General features: G+C 44.2%; 3 protein-coding genes across 5 annotated transcripts; 2 read left to right on the top strand and 1 right to left on the bottom strand.

Moving 5' to 3' along the window:
- Positions 1-1,224: 1,224 nt before the first annotated feature.
- Positions 1,225-6,425, top strand: LOC125761801 (wee1-like protein kinase). Its single transcript, XM_049423306.1, has 3 exons — positions 1,225-3,262; positions 3,344-3,489; positions 3,696-6,425. Exons 1-3 carry the CDS (start codon positions 1,632-1,634, stop codon positions 3,854-3,856), a joined length of 1,938 nt encoding a protein of 645 aa, XP_049279263.1. The 5' UTR covers positions 1,225-1,631; the 3' UTR covers positions 3,857-6,425.
- LOC125761794 (cilia- and flagella-associated protein 251-like) lies at positions 4,436-10,233 on the bottom strand. Of its 3 annotated transcripts, none has more exons than XM_049423296.1 (15): positions 10,044-10,223; positions 9,813-9,968; positions 9,460-9,745; positions 8,851-9,399; positions 8,572-8,779; positions 8,371-8,510; positions 8,143-8,294; positions 7,939-8,073; positions 7,626-7,865; positions 7,353-7,561; positions 7,121-7,280; positions 6,986-7,060; positions 6,758-6,920; positions 6,455-6,691; positions 4,436-4,523 (listed from the first exon to the last, which is right to left on the bottom strand). In XM_049423296.1, exons 1-14 carry the CDS (start codon positions 10,143-10,145, stop codon positions 6,480-6,482), a joined length of 2,787 nt encoding a protein of 928 aa, XP_049279253.1. In that variant the 5' UTR covers positions 10,146-10,223; the 3' UTR covers positions 4,436-4,523; positions 6,455-6,479. The 3 variants fall into 3 exon arrangements, 2 of the variants coding, with proteins under 2 accessions (XP_049279253.1, XP_049279252.1); XM_049423295.1 differs by lacking the exon at positions 4,436-4,523 and adding an exon at positions 6,271-6,377 and having other exon boundaries at positions 10,044-10,222; XR_007418140.1 differs by lacking the exons at positions 4,436-4,523; positions 6,455-6,691 and having other exon boundaries at positions 6,811-6,920; positions 7,121-7,159; positions 10,044-10,233.
- Positions 10,234-11,591: 1,358 nt separating this feature from the next.
- LOC125761804 (uncharacterized) lies at positions 11,592-14,643 on the top strand. The gene is made up of 2 exons (XM_049423310.1): positions 11,592-11,779; positions 11,875-14,643. The coding sequence occupies exon 2, from the start codon at positions 11,958-11,960 to the stop codon at positions 13,788-13,790; it is 1,833 nt and encodes a 610-aa protein (XP_049279267.1). The 5' UTR covers positions 11,592-11,779; positions 11,875-11,957; the 3' UTR covers positions 13,791-14,643.
- Positions 14,644-15,022: the final 379 nt, after the last annotated feature.

A 15,022-nucleotide genomic window follows, 5' to 3' on the forward strand; every position in this document is an offset into this window, starting at 1 on the left:
CTGAAAAAAGTAGAAAATGACATCAGGCAAAACCTTGTAATTAGAATCACATCCTTTTATGTTGGGAAATCCTTCCCAGCTTTCTTCCCTAGTTGGTGGACTTTTGCCAATCTGTGTCATCTGCATCGGTCAAACCCTCCAAATTCCCACCAACATCCTACCATCAAACAGAGACGAATTTACCGTGCGGTGGATTTATGAGAAACTTTTCCCATCCGCTAAGGAGTGGGGCTTTCCGCATGACACGATTGTCATGCAAGATGAGATAATCGGAAAACGTGGAAACTTTATGCGCTTTTGATGTGTTGTTTGTCTACGCTGTGGAACGGGCTGATTGCTGGTTTACCTTTGAAGGCCACTCGGTTCCGAATGGCGAACACCAATATGCGCCAGAAATGTGTTATTGTGGTGCGTTTTTGGCGGAAGTTATTGTTTTGCTGTTGGCACACGCACAATCTTCAGCTCAAGGTTGTTCCATTTGGCAAGGATGTGTATTATCTATGGAGCATACAGACAAGCGATACCAATTTGGGTGTTCAATGAGACGAAGTGCATTCATTTTCAAATGTTTGAAAGGGGTTTAAATTTGTTAAACAAAATACAGTCCTTCGTAAAAACGTTTTTATCAAAGCAAAATGTTTTGAAAATTTGAAATTAAACCGCCATTGAAGGTATTTGCTTGAAAATTAAAACCACCGACACAGTTTCTTGTCTAACCGGAAACGTATTTCGCCCTACGAACAAGCGAAACCTGAAATGATGAAGGGCTGCGTAGTGATGGTCTTTGCAACTGTTTCAGCCGTTTCAACCGGTACAACAAAAATATTTATATATTGGCTGCTTGCATAGGAATTGTTTTATTTTGCTGTTGATAAATACTAGTTATGAGAGTGTTATTTATGCACTTTTCACTGAGAAAACATAAACGCCACTAAAATTTGAAATTATTTCACAAGAGCGAAACTATTCGCGGATTTTTTTGGATCGTTTTTCTTTTTCCATTTCTTTTCAGAATCTTTTTATTTACAGTTTTTTCTTCTACAACTATTTATTTATTTCACATACTTGGAGCTATTTTTTTATAAAAGAAGTTAAAAAATTATTAACGTTTGCTCAGTTCGGGTGAAATATTTCACCCACCTTTGCTGCTTGGGAACATTTCGCTCCGGATCGGAGTGGTCGTTCCGAGCGAACGCATCACCTCGGAACGCTCGATCCGTTAGCACCTGCTTGTAAACCCATCATTTCCTCTACCTCGTTTTAAAAATATAAACGGCTTTTTAATGATTGACTCTATTTTGTGTATTGTTTGTTGACTCATACTGTTTGTTCTGTTGTGAATATTACGAAATCTAACAAGAAACTAAGTGCCATCCATCTGTAACGTTGTAAAACCAATCAAAAACGAGAAACAAACTGAAACTACGCCAAAGTAATCCTTCGGCGTCATATATCTGAATCCCCAGCTGCTGTGTTTAGGTGTTGAACGCGTCAACTACGCGTCATCTGTTATGTTTTGTTCCTGCGTTGGAATTCGCTTAGCTGCTGTTGAAAATACGCTCTAGTGTGCCCCGTTTCGTGTATTGTTGCAAACTTGTTCCGGTTAAGTGAAAGTGCTATATACGGACACCATGGAGATTCACACGGAAAGCAGCGGCATCGATTCATCGCCGGATATGAATATCAGTGCCGAGCTGAACCCTTCGCCACATCGTTCGGCAACCGTCATGCCGAGAAAGCTGTCCTTCTCCGGTAACTCGCCGGAACGTAATCCGGCAGAGCCATCGGGCAAGAAGCAACCGTCTCTATCACCGCCGTATCGAAAGGTGCAGGCGCTACGTCTGTTCGATACACCAGCAACGCCAAAAACCATTCTGCAAAAATCAACCAATACAATGTTCCGCCGACAAGTGTTTGGCCCCGGGACAACACTATTCGCACCGTCGGCGGATGTGCTCGCTCAATCAGGTACCGATGCGGACGTGCTAGCAAAACCAATGGACGGAGGAATGCCGATTTTCGTCACCGACAAACCCAAACCGGTTCCGCTTCATCGGCGTTATGACGTGGGGCTACCGCCGGCTAACGTGAATCCCTTCACACCGCCTGCTATGTTTATGCGAACGAAGAAGCGTACCCGGCAGGAGTGTCCCGAAAGTGCCAAAGCAACTATCGGTGATAGCAATGCGCATTCGATGAAGGGCCAGTTCGTGGGTTTGTTTGCTAACAACCGAATCAACAAGTGTCGCCTTCCGTACAGTGGTGTTGCTACACCGTTTGCGCTAAGGCAGGCGAACGATTCCACCACAAACCATACGCTCAAAACGTTCAATATGGTGGAGGACGAGAATGGTGAGTTTAGGCAGGCCTCCAAACGGCTCGCCCTACAGGATTCCAACATCTCCCGGTACAAGCAGGAATTTATCGAACTGTCGCTGCTCGGCAAGGGTGAGTTTGGACAAGTGTACCAGTGTCTCAACCGGCTGGACGGATGTGTTTATGCGATTAAGAAAAGCATCCGACCGGTCGCGGGTAGCTCGCTGGAGAAGACGGCCCTGAACGAAGTGTATGCCCATGCCGTGCTCGGCAAACATGATAACGTGGTACGCTATTATTCTGCCTGGGCCGAAAACGATCATATGTTGATCCAGAACGAGTTCTGCAACGGAGGCAGTCTGCAGACGGTGTTGCAGGAACGCTGCTTGAAGGAATCGGAACTGCGCACACTGTTGCTGCACATTGCCGAAGGCCTGCGGTACATTCACTCGAACGATCTGGTACATATGGATCTGAAGGCAGGGAACATTTTCCTGTCCAAAACACCACTTCGTTCGGGCAGCGCAATGCACGGAGCTACTGCCCTGCCCGTAATAGCCGACTGTCCCGACGATGGGTTTGAGGACGTGTACGACGATCTGGAGAACGAGTACTTGGTGACGTACAAGATCGGGGATCTCGGGCACGTCACTTCGATCCATGGGCCACAAGTGGAGGAAGGCGACTGTCGCTATCTACCGAACGAGATACTGCAGGAAGATTACAACAATCTGCCCAAGGGCGATATCTTTTCACTTGGTATCACACTGTACGAAGCGGCCGGTGGTGGACCACTGCCGAAGAACGGTAAGGGATGGCATCAGCTGCGCAGTGGCCAGTTTCCCGATCTGCCCAACATTGGGAAGGATTTCAATGAACTCATCAAGCAGATGATGCACCCGAACCCGGAAAAGCGTCCCTCGTCCACGACGATCTTCAACCATCCGTAAGTTTCACATTGTTTTGTTTCTCGTTCATTACTTTCATCATTCCATTTTATTTAACTTCCTTCCACACACACACACAGCGTACTATCACCGGTGGATTCTAAAACTAAAGCTCAGCTGTGTCTGGAGCTGAGCTTGGAGCGGCAGAAGAACGAGGTGCTGTTGAGAAAGATCAAGGAACAGGCGAAGCTGCTAAAAACAATCGAACAACATTCCCTTACACCAGGTAAACATTCAAACAGGTTGATCAATACGAAAGATCATGGAAGAATCAATTGAATGGAACGTGTTATCTTGCAGTGTAAATGTTGTGTAAATGATATGTCTGTTCAATGTTCTTACCATTTCCATATAAATAAATCCTTAATACTCCTTAAAAATTCCTAATAATTATATGTATCCGATCTTACGTAAACCATTTGTTATTTTCAGTTACAACATCGGTTTCGCGCAAGACACGCTACTCAGGAGCATCCCGTGAAGCGGTCACCTCCGATCGTAAACTTCGTTCCTATTCGCACAAGAAGCGTACCACCAACCTTATCTCCAAAAGAAGAGGCATTAAGGACAGTAACAAATCGAAGGATTATTAGGGCACGCGCATGAAATCTCTCTTTAGCACGTCGCCTGTACTCGTTCCGGATCGTCCAAGATATTAAAGCCAGGAAGTGTGGTGTACGACCGTTTGTTTTGTCATCGTGCCTTTCGGTCGCAGGAAGAAAGCGGCAAATCGTGTTATTCCGTACATACAGTTAAATTTCTTCATTCTCTCAATAATGCTTCAGAATGTTATACTCATTCCAAAGGTAATCGTGTCCAAATGATAAATAGGTGACCGAATGAAATCACGAGTCAGTGTCGAAGCTTCAGTTTGAACACTTTCCCCTTACTTCTTCCGTACAGTACTTCACATACTCTTCTTAAGGAACTTGTGATTTGTATCAACTCATCAACTCGTTTTATAAACCCATCTTTTTGCATTCTTTTTTTTTACATGTCTAGATTAGTTTTTAACTTTTTATTTCTTTTTCTTTCCTTTCAAACCAAAATTTAATGTCTTTTCTTGCCAAATTCTTTTAAATTGTGCTTTTTTCCTTTCTTTTCGGGCATTAATGTCTCAGTTTTATTGCTTTTGTTTTTGGCTTTCTAATTAGGGCACATTTTAATTGTTTCTGTGTTTATCGTTTCCTAATTTAAAAAACTCCATTTTTATTGATCGATTAATTCAACTGTCGAGCGATGCTCAAAATTCATTCGAATCTGAAAGTAATGTGTAAATGTTGGTTAATTTTGCATCTTGTTACAAAGTTGTGCTAATACGCTCATGTTACGTTTTTTTATATTAAACAGTTCAAACTTAGAGGAAATGATTGACCGTGAAGTAAATGAACACTCATTAGAATAGGATGAGCTAGGAAGGATTAGATTATTAAATTTACTCAATTCTCGATGTTTGGAACGGAACAGGCGCAAACTGCTTGTTTGCATCATTGTCCAGTTAGGAGTAAAACAATGGAACAGAACAGATACATTAAACCAAATCATGGAAATGAATCCAAAAGCGACATGTGTACAGATGTGTAAGGAAGACATTAGACCGAAGGATAATGGATCGTTCAGGTAGAATCGGACCCCGGATCCGCTGTTACGAAAAATATGTGATGATAAATTCCGTTGAAACTAATCAACGGCCTTAGTGAGCATCAACAAACGAATAGTGTTGTTTGACGTAGCCTTATCGATTGAAACAAGTGGTAAACATACGAAAGGAGCGCTGTGTACGTAGGTAGGGGTGGGAGTAAGAATTGGTAGGAGTCTATTAGATTCCATTACAAAACAAAACAAAAAAGCGAAGCGAAACGAAAGGCTGTAAACTTGCCGTTGAACAAGAAGATATCTAGGAAAACCAATTACATCGATCATATGCGATCCGCTGCGCCATCATCGGGCAACCTTATTGTAAGCGCAGTTTTTAAGCATTATAAGCAAACGAATTAAGTGATAGAGGTGTACCGCAAGCGTATAAATATATAAGGAAACTTTATTGTGTTTAAGGATTGGAGGATTACTTTTTCATATATATTTTTTTCTTGTTTTGCCACAAACCTACATTGTCCAGAAGTAGATCGCTCGATCACGAGTAAGAGTATAGCGGCTCTATAAGAGAAAGAGAGCAGCCCAAGCAGAACAAGTTATCACGAGTCGTCCCCTGTTTGTGAACCAGGTGGACCAAACATAATAAAAAAAGGTAACAGGTGAAAAAATGTATACAAAAACGGATAGAAATACAGTAAGAATCTACAGTTTAGTGTTGGTAAATGGTAAAAAACCAAAATCGCCAAGAAGATAGCATGATTTCACCGTTCATCGTGGATTCTGTGCGCAAACCAGATCAGTGAATAGGAAGAAAGCATGTGAAAATGGAAGGGAATATTTGTGATTTTAATAAGTAAGCTAAACACGGTCGGTGTCTCTGGTTGCGCGAACGATCCGTTCTTCTTCCCCAGATCGATCCGAAACCAAAAAAAAAAAATATGGAACGTATGTTTTGCACTTGATCGGAACGGTCCGGGTAACAATAGGGATCCGATGCGCACATGAGACACCGACCACTGCAGCCACATACGCTAGATAGGAGCTAGAAATAGACAATTAAGATATAGGGTTGAAGATGGCAACTTTCATGATGCAGCGTTATATAGTCACTACTCAATATAGGTTCGCCGGTTTTCCCACTCATCGATGATGTTGTTCTCTAAAGACGTCTTTTGAATATCCCGAGGAACGTTAGGAAGCTAGGGATCAAAGTTTTGCCATTCATTCCAAAGCATCATCATCATCTTCCCTATACAGGTAGCGCCTCAGTTGATGATCTCCCTAACGAAGATCAAGCAAGACCTATCTCTCAAGTGCCACTAGTTCTTCCTTTCATTATAGCTGATGAACCATATGCAAGATGATCATTCATTCGTCTACCCCTTTATCGAATACTCCGATACTCAACATGAATGTTTCTTCCTAGGGAGCTAGGGTATATAGTTAAGACTTTCCTTATTGTTATGTAGCGTTATTAAGAGCGAATGAACATTGTATGCAGTACACTTTCTCACATACCTGAAATCGAATAAAGAACAATAAACGATAAATCGGATACAAAACGAACTGGGCTGTGTGGTGTAGAAGCATCTTACCGGCAGATTACATCCAAAAGCGCATTCAGCATAGCTTATCGGCAAATTCCTCGATGCTGATACAGTTTGTGCACTCTTCACCAGTGTCACATTCTGCTACAGTACCTTCGTCACGTTCAGTTGCTTCAAAAGCGGTTGGGAAAAGAATTCTACAGTACGCTTCTGCCGTTTGCGGTTCCATCGGTTCACCCATACTTGCCAACAGTGTAATGAGTCTCACCAAGTCGACCTGATTGCCTGAAATAAGATGGGGAATGTTATAGAAGCTGAATTGATGTAACAACTCGAGACTGCTCTCGTTACCAGATGATGTAGTAGCGCCTATATACGTTACGGCAGTCCGAATGTCTTCCGTAGTCGGTGGTCCACCAGTGGCGGTACGGTGGTTTAGAAAAAGCTTCGCCACTTCTTCAAAAGTAAGGAAGTACGTCCCGGTAAGCTCCATTTCCTTGCAAAGGTTCAGTTCCTGGATAGACCAAACACTATTTTTATTATAATTTCAGATGTGTGAGAATCCTGTGTCACCCTTACCTCGTATTCCGTCATGTGATATCCAATGCTACGCATATAGTTCGGGACATCCTGAACGTTCATGGCATCCCGCAACTAGAAAGATATGGATATCACTCACAAAACGACCCAACACACGAAGATCTCCAAATTTACCGTAAGTTCTGCATCACCATCACTGTTCTTTGGGGATATCTGGTTGTAGAAGAACAGACTTAATATCTCACGTACATAGCATCCTCTCTTGCCCCCCGGTAGAAGCGTACAAAATGGATCCAATCCCGTCCCAGCATACTTTATATTATCCAGCAACGGACTTAGCACAAAAGTAAAGAGTAAAGAGGTATCAAAGACAAAGACCTAGAATATCAACATTGCTACAACGTACCTTGTATTAATTTTCCACATACTAACTGCATGATCTCCCTCCCCGTACGTGAAGGCACACCGCACCGTCCAGGCAATTTGCAATCCTTTCAGACGCTTCGGATGACCTCGCACTGCCAGGTACTTAAACGGGTTACCATCGATTGCAAGATGATGCAGGTAGATGTTATTATCGGTGATGAATAGGAAGTAGTCTTCTCCCGGAAGTTGCTAAAAATGAAACACAAATGCTATTCTACTGATCATTTCTTATCCTTCAGTATTCAACTCATACCCGCAGATAACGTGCAGGACCGTCATGAAATGGAGCCAGGTACGTGTGCAGTATTTCGAAAGTTTTACTGTTGAATATTTTGAACTTCAGCTGATCATTTGCAACCAAAATCTCGTTCCCGCCTGGTAAGATAAGAAGTGCTGTTGGAAATGCGGACTGTTCTATTCTCGTTCGTTTGACAATCGATAAAGCTTCCAGCTGTACCATTTCGTCACAATTGATCGTATAATGTACCATGTACTGAATGGGAGAAGAAGAAAAAACACTTTTCAGCTGGGAAAATTAATGTTTTACAGCTTAGAACATCACTTACCCGATCCTCACCGATGGTTACAAAATCGGTCGCACTAAGAAAGGCCAGATCGACTAATCTATGCGTTACGCATCGTCCAACTGCCTGCCAATCGTCCTTTACACGGTGAATGATTGTGATCGTATTGCTTTCATCCTAAGCAGAAAAGAAAGTGATACATTAGCTGGATGATTGGGATTTAGCAAAAAGCCCGCAGAGTCTTACCGCAGCAACTAAATGCTTGCTGTCCTCAGCAAATAAAACCAAACGTATCTTCTCGCCGGTAAACTGTAAAGGTACGCTTCCGGTAAGGATTAGCAAGTTAGGTTCGACCATCCAAAGGTATCCATTTTCAGCACCACCAGCCAAAAATGTTCCTGCATTTCGAAATATATACATAGAATTAATTCGACACACAGGAATAGTGTCTTCCTCTCCCCTACTAATACAGACCACATGGTGAATAGGCTAGAGTGGTGATTCGACCTCGCCGGGTTCGCTGAATCGGTACATCGAGGGCTAATTTCATCGCTTTCGTTTGAATATCATACACTACAAAACGGCCATTTCCGTCGCACGTACAAAGTTCTGATCTACAAAAATATAGATAGAAACATTACATTTGATCTAACAAATAGATAAACCGCTAAATACCTTCCCGAATGCACAGCAAATGCCGTAATGATGCTCGGAGACTGTAGAAATAACTCCTGAATTTTGTTATACACTATGTCAATGTCGTAGATCTTGCCTGACTTCGTTGCTGATACGAATCCACGCACTATCACCGGCCGTGCTTCAAAGGAAACATCCTTCGGAGCTATGTCCTCGATATTCACTTCCAATTTCTTTTCAGTTGGTTCTTAAAACAAAAGGAAAGAGACTTATACAATATTCCTTATTCATTACAATTTGAATTCTTCTTCCAGATACCTTCTTTTGGTGTACAATCATCTCCATCATTAGGTTCACTCGGAAGCTTCCACTGACGTGTTTCAACCAGCTGAAACGATAACGTCCGTATCGGTTCGAGATCCTCTTGCTTGAACCAGTAGAGAATTTTCATCGAGTTGTCGTAAAACCGAATTTCCCCGTCATCATCTCCGGTGACAATTTTCTCATCACACGAGCGCACCACATTGATGGAAGCGTACTTCAGGTGCAGATATTTAAGGAACTCCTTCCGAAGTACGCTACCATCCGCACCATCAGCCAGCTTCCGATCGTTGCTCCAGAGTACGGCCATACCCGCACCCGTGACCGATACAGCACGATCGGTACACTCCACAAACACGGTATCGTTGTAGTCCTGAAAGCCATGCCGCTTCGGGACCTGTATCGATAATTTCTGCTCCTTGCTGTCCCATGCACCAAAAACGACTCCACTTTCGAGCGTTACGACAAACTGATTGCGACGGCCACGATCCGGACAGAAATGGATGGTTTTAATACGCCCCAGACGTGTCGGTAGCGTGATGGTATCTGTAAGATAAAGTTAAAACTGTACGGAACTATCCTATGAAGATGCAGATATGTTCCTACCATCGGGAAAATCGTTTCCAACCGTCCAGGACCATAATTTCAGTTGGCTACCCTGCTCAGACGGTATTCCTCCACCTGCCAGTAGATATTTTCCATCGCGGCTCAATGACACCGCACCGATATCGCCTTTCGTTTTGAACGGTTCAAAAATAGTCCTTATAGCGACCGGATGATGATTGTTCTCGCCTCCAGCATGACGATCCCACACATTGATGCAGTACGAACAATCAGAACTCACCACAAATCGTCCACTTTCCTCACAACCGACCATGTTGATGACATTTTTCTACACAAGTTGGTGGAATTATTTAGTAAGCTCTTGAAGAAACGTTAAGTGCCGTAAAAAGTCTTACATGTCCAACAACTGGCGTTATCTTTTCACGTTCACCATCATAGCAGTAGAACAGGAGCGTATTGGCTGATGCCAACACGAGCTCCTTGCGGTCACGGGTTGTACTGACGTTAAGCAAGGACACGCGTGGATTGAATCCAGACAGCCAGATTAAGTGCTATATCGTGAGGAATTGGGGAAAGGACATGAGGATAAAAACATTTTTTAGAAAGATTCAATTCTCAATGCTTACCAAAGGATGACAACGGTGGTGTATATTATCTCCCGAAAGTGTATCTTCTTTTGGGTTGTATTCTACGATTTCTCCCATTTGTGGTGAAATTTCTATACTCATTACAAGATGGATTCAGTGATTTAAATTTTGCGACACCGGCTTTCGAATATTCGACGAGAAGAAATATAAACACGGACACCACCCGGGACACTGGTTGCTATGATATCCAATCGAGTATTTGATTGTATTTGTTGACCGTTGGCAGGGTAACTATGTAAGTACAGTGGTACCTCACGATGCGAGTCTCTACGAAGGGTGCTGAACATTAAATTATTTTAAATTTTATAAATTAAGATTTAGAGAAAAATCCCAATTAAAGATGATTTTGCAACAAGCCACAAGAAAGATTTCAAACATTCCTTCTCACGCTGGCTGTTCCCTCGTCAATTCCCACTTCGTAACGTTCACGGTCCATCTGTAACCGTGCCGCATTCGAACACATTGACCTCTGCCGCGGTATTCGCAAACGCTTCGGTTAATCAATTTCCGGTCAGTGACTCAGTGCGCGACACCATCAGCCGAGCATCGATCGTGTCCAGCTGTTTCGTGCGCGACCCTGAAGAAGTGCGAAACCCCGGGCGACTGTTGTTTCGTAACGATCGCGACCAGCTGTGTCCGGCACTTCGTCACCTTCATCACCACATCATCTTTCGGTAGTGATGTTTGGTGAATGACATCTCAGAAAGGTGGACGCCTCAAGACTTTCCTCCAATTGGGGGGATCGTTTTGTATCTTCTCCCCCCCCCCCCCCCCCCTCCCTTTCCGTTTGCTGCATTTAACCATGGATGTGATGTGTGATACATGAGATCCCGCGACTGCCATTGACCTGAACCTTCTACGGAAGGTTCGCTGCTTCGCAAGACATCTACATGCAACCGAAGAAGAATTAGCATATGACCGGATCAGTAATCGATTTGATCGGTTACGTGGACAAAGATCCCAAAGGTTATATAACTTTTGGACTGATTACTTATTCCTGTTGTTGCGTTAGTAGACGATCAGAAGATATTAATGTGCGTTTCATCTGTATCCTTGTAATTGTTTGGAATTATTAACATTACTTAATGGAGCTATTCTTAGCCTGAATGTTCTTAAATTTTTGGAAGATCATATAAATATTGTTGATTTTGCAATAACTACTGAAATTCAAATAATTCCAAAACACTAGCCAATCTCGTATGATTTGCTGCATTCCGTTCCGTTCTCATCATGTCATTTGCACTGAAAACCGTCCGTGTTCGAAATAGCCACAACGCTCGGCAAAAAGGTTACGCCAGCAACAAACAGTTGCACAACGAAATTTGTCGCCTCGTGAAAAGCGCCCCGTACCATGACAGGGAAAAGGCCGGCCAAGATGTGCATTAAGCGCGCAAGGCTGGGAAAAAGTTTTCCACTCACCTGGCACAGTAACGTGACGCGCTCTGACGTAGGCTGCCTTCGCCAGAAGTTCGGAACCGTCGGGTACAATGGCGGGTTTTTGCTTTTCGTAATACCCGAACGCGTACGCTGAGGTGGTTTGGAAAAGCTCCAAGGAACATGTGCCACTCGGCGCGGAACGTGACAGCGTAAGGACGTCCATACGCGGGTGTCAGGTGTATCCGGCAGACGGTGTAGGTAGACGTGATGGTGACTAAGGGCAGCAGTGCGATATTTTAACCACACCAAATGGGGTGTGTCATTTGTGGGATTTCTTGGTGAATATTTTATGCCGTTAATGTTGCTAATTATTGTATAATTTGTCCATGAAATATTTCTATATTCTACAAAATTATTCATTAAAATTTTCTAGCAACCCTTGAGCTCAATCCATCCAAGATATCCATGAGAAGAGAGAACAAAGCTCAAGGTTTTCCAAAGTTTGAAATTTGAAAAATGTCCTTCAAAGGACACCATTGTTCCCTTCCGGCAGTTCTCCGACTGGGTGACTCCGAAACACATCTTCCACCAATCCTGCCCGGTACAACACTGGCCGCACGGTTTCTTCGCCATATCCGTACCCTGCTGCTGCTCTCGCCCGATCATCCCGAAACACACATCTACTATCGCAGCCGAACGAAGATCGCGGCCGAGAATGCAAGACTGGTCCGGGAGTTGCCACCGTTCATCGTGCACCCGTTCAGCAGCTTCCGAAAGTGTTGGGAAATGATGATGTACTTCGTGCTAACGCTACATCTAGTGACGCTTGCGTTTGCGTTCGCATATGCTCCCCATCTGCCGTACAACGTCCTGTGGAGGATCCAACTGTTCGACTGTGTGCTGTGCGCGATGCTTGGAACCGAGTTTACACTTAAGCTGGTTACTGGATACGTACGCCAAGGGGAAGTGATATTGGAACCGAGTCGGATTGTGCGGTATCGGTTGCGCTGGTGGAATGTGGCCAATCGGATGTTGCTTTTCGTACCGTATGTGCTACTGTTGGACGAGTTGGTACGTGCCTTTTATCAGGATGCAGTGACCGCATACCTCTGTCTAGTGATCTACCTGTATCTGCTTTGCATTTGGCGCTTCCGCTCTATCAACTGGTACTTCTCGACGGTTGCTCGAAGTCTGTTCGGGTTGTCCGAAAAGCAGATTCGCTATCTAGAACCCATCATGGATACGCTGTACGTACTCCACTGGACATCCTGCCTATTGTACGTCGTACCGATGCTAACACTATCACTGCTCGGGAACAATGAGTTTGAGGCCAGCTTTCTGGTGGATGTGCTTTGGAGCCATGATCAGCATCGAGATGCAGCCCTATACCCAATCACCCACAGGTCTCGTTTACCTCCAATCAGCAACGTTCGAGCTTACTTCCAGGAGCACCTACCGAAATCGTCCGTGTGCGGTGATTTCCTTGCCGCACGCCTTCATGATGTGGAGCACAATGTTTCGGTAATGTATCGATATCTGCGCGCCATGATGATCACGCTCAAGATCAGTGTACAGGGAGGACACTCACTCTCCGTGTCCCATGATTTCCTGCACGAATGGACACAATCCCTACTGCTGCTCGGTGGTTGGATTTGGTCCACCTACATCTTGCTCCTGCTGATCCGTACCATCATAACGGCGGACGCTAGTGAGACACAGTACGATGAGATACTGAACGAGATCGATGCATTCTCCCGCCGGATGCGTCTCGGGAACGATATCAACCGAAAGATGAGTCGCCAGTTTGCTTGCCACTATCGGATGCATTACTTCGATGTGCGTCCGATTCAGATACAAGCGTCGGATAATTTGCGTCGCACGGTGCTGATGGAGATCGCTTTCCAACCGTTCCTGGCACGGTGTGATGTGTTCCGCGATCTTCCACCGTACGTGCTGCAGGACATTGCGGATGAGCTGCAGTTTGGGATATATCTCGAGCAAGACACGATCATCGCGTCAGGTAGTGCGGCTGATACGATGTACTTTCTTGCGGTCGGTACCGCTGCCGTCTATACGCCCGATGGTGTGGAATTGGGTCATCTGATCGATGGTGCCAACTTTGGTGCAATTGCACTCTTTCGCACGGATGCACAACGCACGGTGAATGTTGTGGCGTTGGAGGTGTGTGAGGTGTATCGGCTAGAGAGAACAAACTTTCGGAAGCTTTTTAAACCACACAACTATCTACTGGGACAGATTGTTAAGATTGCGGAGAAACGCATCCTGGAGAGGAATTTGTCCATTAACGAATTACCCGACGAGCAGTACTACGATACGTTCTTTTACTAACTTGATGAGAGTTGAACACCTTGTGGATCTTTTATAAATATTCCTCTTTTTGCAGCTGCCCAGAGGTGAATAAATAAATATTTTATTATGTATTTTGAAGCAAAATAGTCCTTCCATGTCATCAAGCCAAGCTTCTTGAGGTTGTAATGCTATAGCAAAAAAAAATGTTATAGCTATCATTTATTTATTATATTTTATCATTTACAACAACAAAAAAACCATTAGTCTTTAAACGCACCATTAGTATCGACCACTCAGCTCATCAATTTCCCTGAACGGGGTTTCCGGATCGTCTACTCGGTTCACCGGTCGCTAGTGCCGATCTTACGCAACGATTGCTTGAACGTTCACACGCCAAAACTGGACCGAAACCGTACAAGCGCAAAGACAAACCATGTGAGCCGGAGAGCCGATCGTATTTCCGCATTTGGAATTGTGTCGATTGTGACAGTCGAGTCAGAAGGGGACGAAGCGAATGGTAAAAACCGCACAACCTGCTAACCGATGCTGAAGCCAACGACCGGTGTGGTGCGTCCTTCGCAACAAAAAAACACGTTCATATCCTTGACCGAGGCCGAGACGGTACGTGAACCGTACCATTAAGTCATCCACACGCTGTGTTTCGTTGCCGTTGGCTTTCGGAGTGCTAATTATCAATTCCAAACTATTCGTCCAAAGAGACCAATGATTGCGAGCCGGAAAGATGCGCATAAAATCCATAACCTATTTGTTTGACAAAATATTCACCAGCCCCCGTGTGGCAGTTGTAACTGGTAGCTTTTGGTTTGGTAAAAAAAAACAGGAGAAAGCTTCCCAAACGGAGTCTCCAAGCAGGAGAAACAAGCAAGCGCACGGGGTTCATTGTCGACATGTCGCAATAGCATCGGGTGGATGAAAAGTCACGTTTTCCGGTGGTATGTCGGTATTGCGATTATGTCGCCAGCTCACCGAGAAAACACGGACGTATTTATTCCAATGGGGAAAATGGGAACGGCTCCGTGTAGAAAACAGGAGCTACCTACCGAGAATAAGGTGACATTTCGTTTGACTCTTTTGTTTTTCCTCCTACCCTAGCTTTTTGTTTGCCGGTGAAGTTGGGACGAAAAAAATGTGGACGCTTCATAAAATAGTACCCCGTGCATGCGGCACCAGAAGAGTGTTCAACGTGATTCGAGACGGAAACTTACAATCTTTTATGTCCTTGAAAGGTTTCATGCAACCAGTGTATCCAG

Source organism: Anopheles funestus, chromosome 2RL, assembly GCF_943734845.2.
Source record: "Anopheles funestus chromosome 2RL, idAnoFuneDA-416_04, whole genome shotgun sequence".
Taxonomy (NCBI): domain Eukaryota; kingdom Metazoa; phylum Arthropoda; class Insecta; order Diptera; family Culicidae; genus Anopheles; species Anopheles funestus.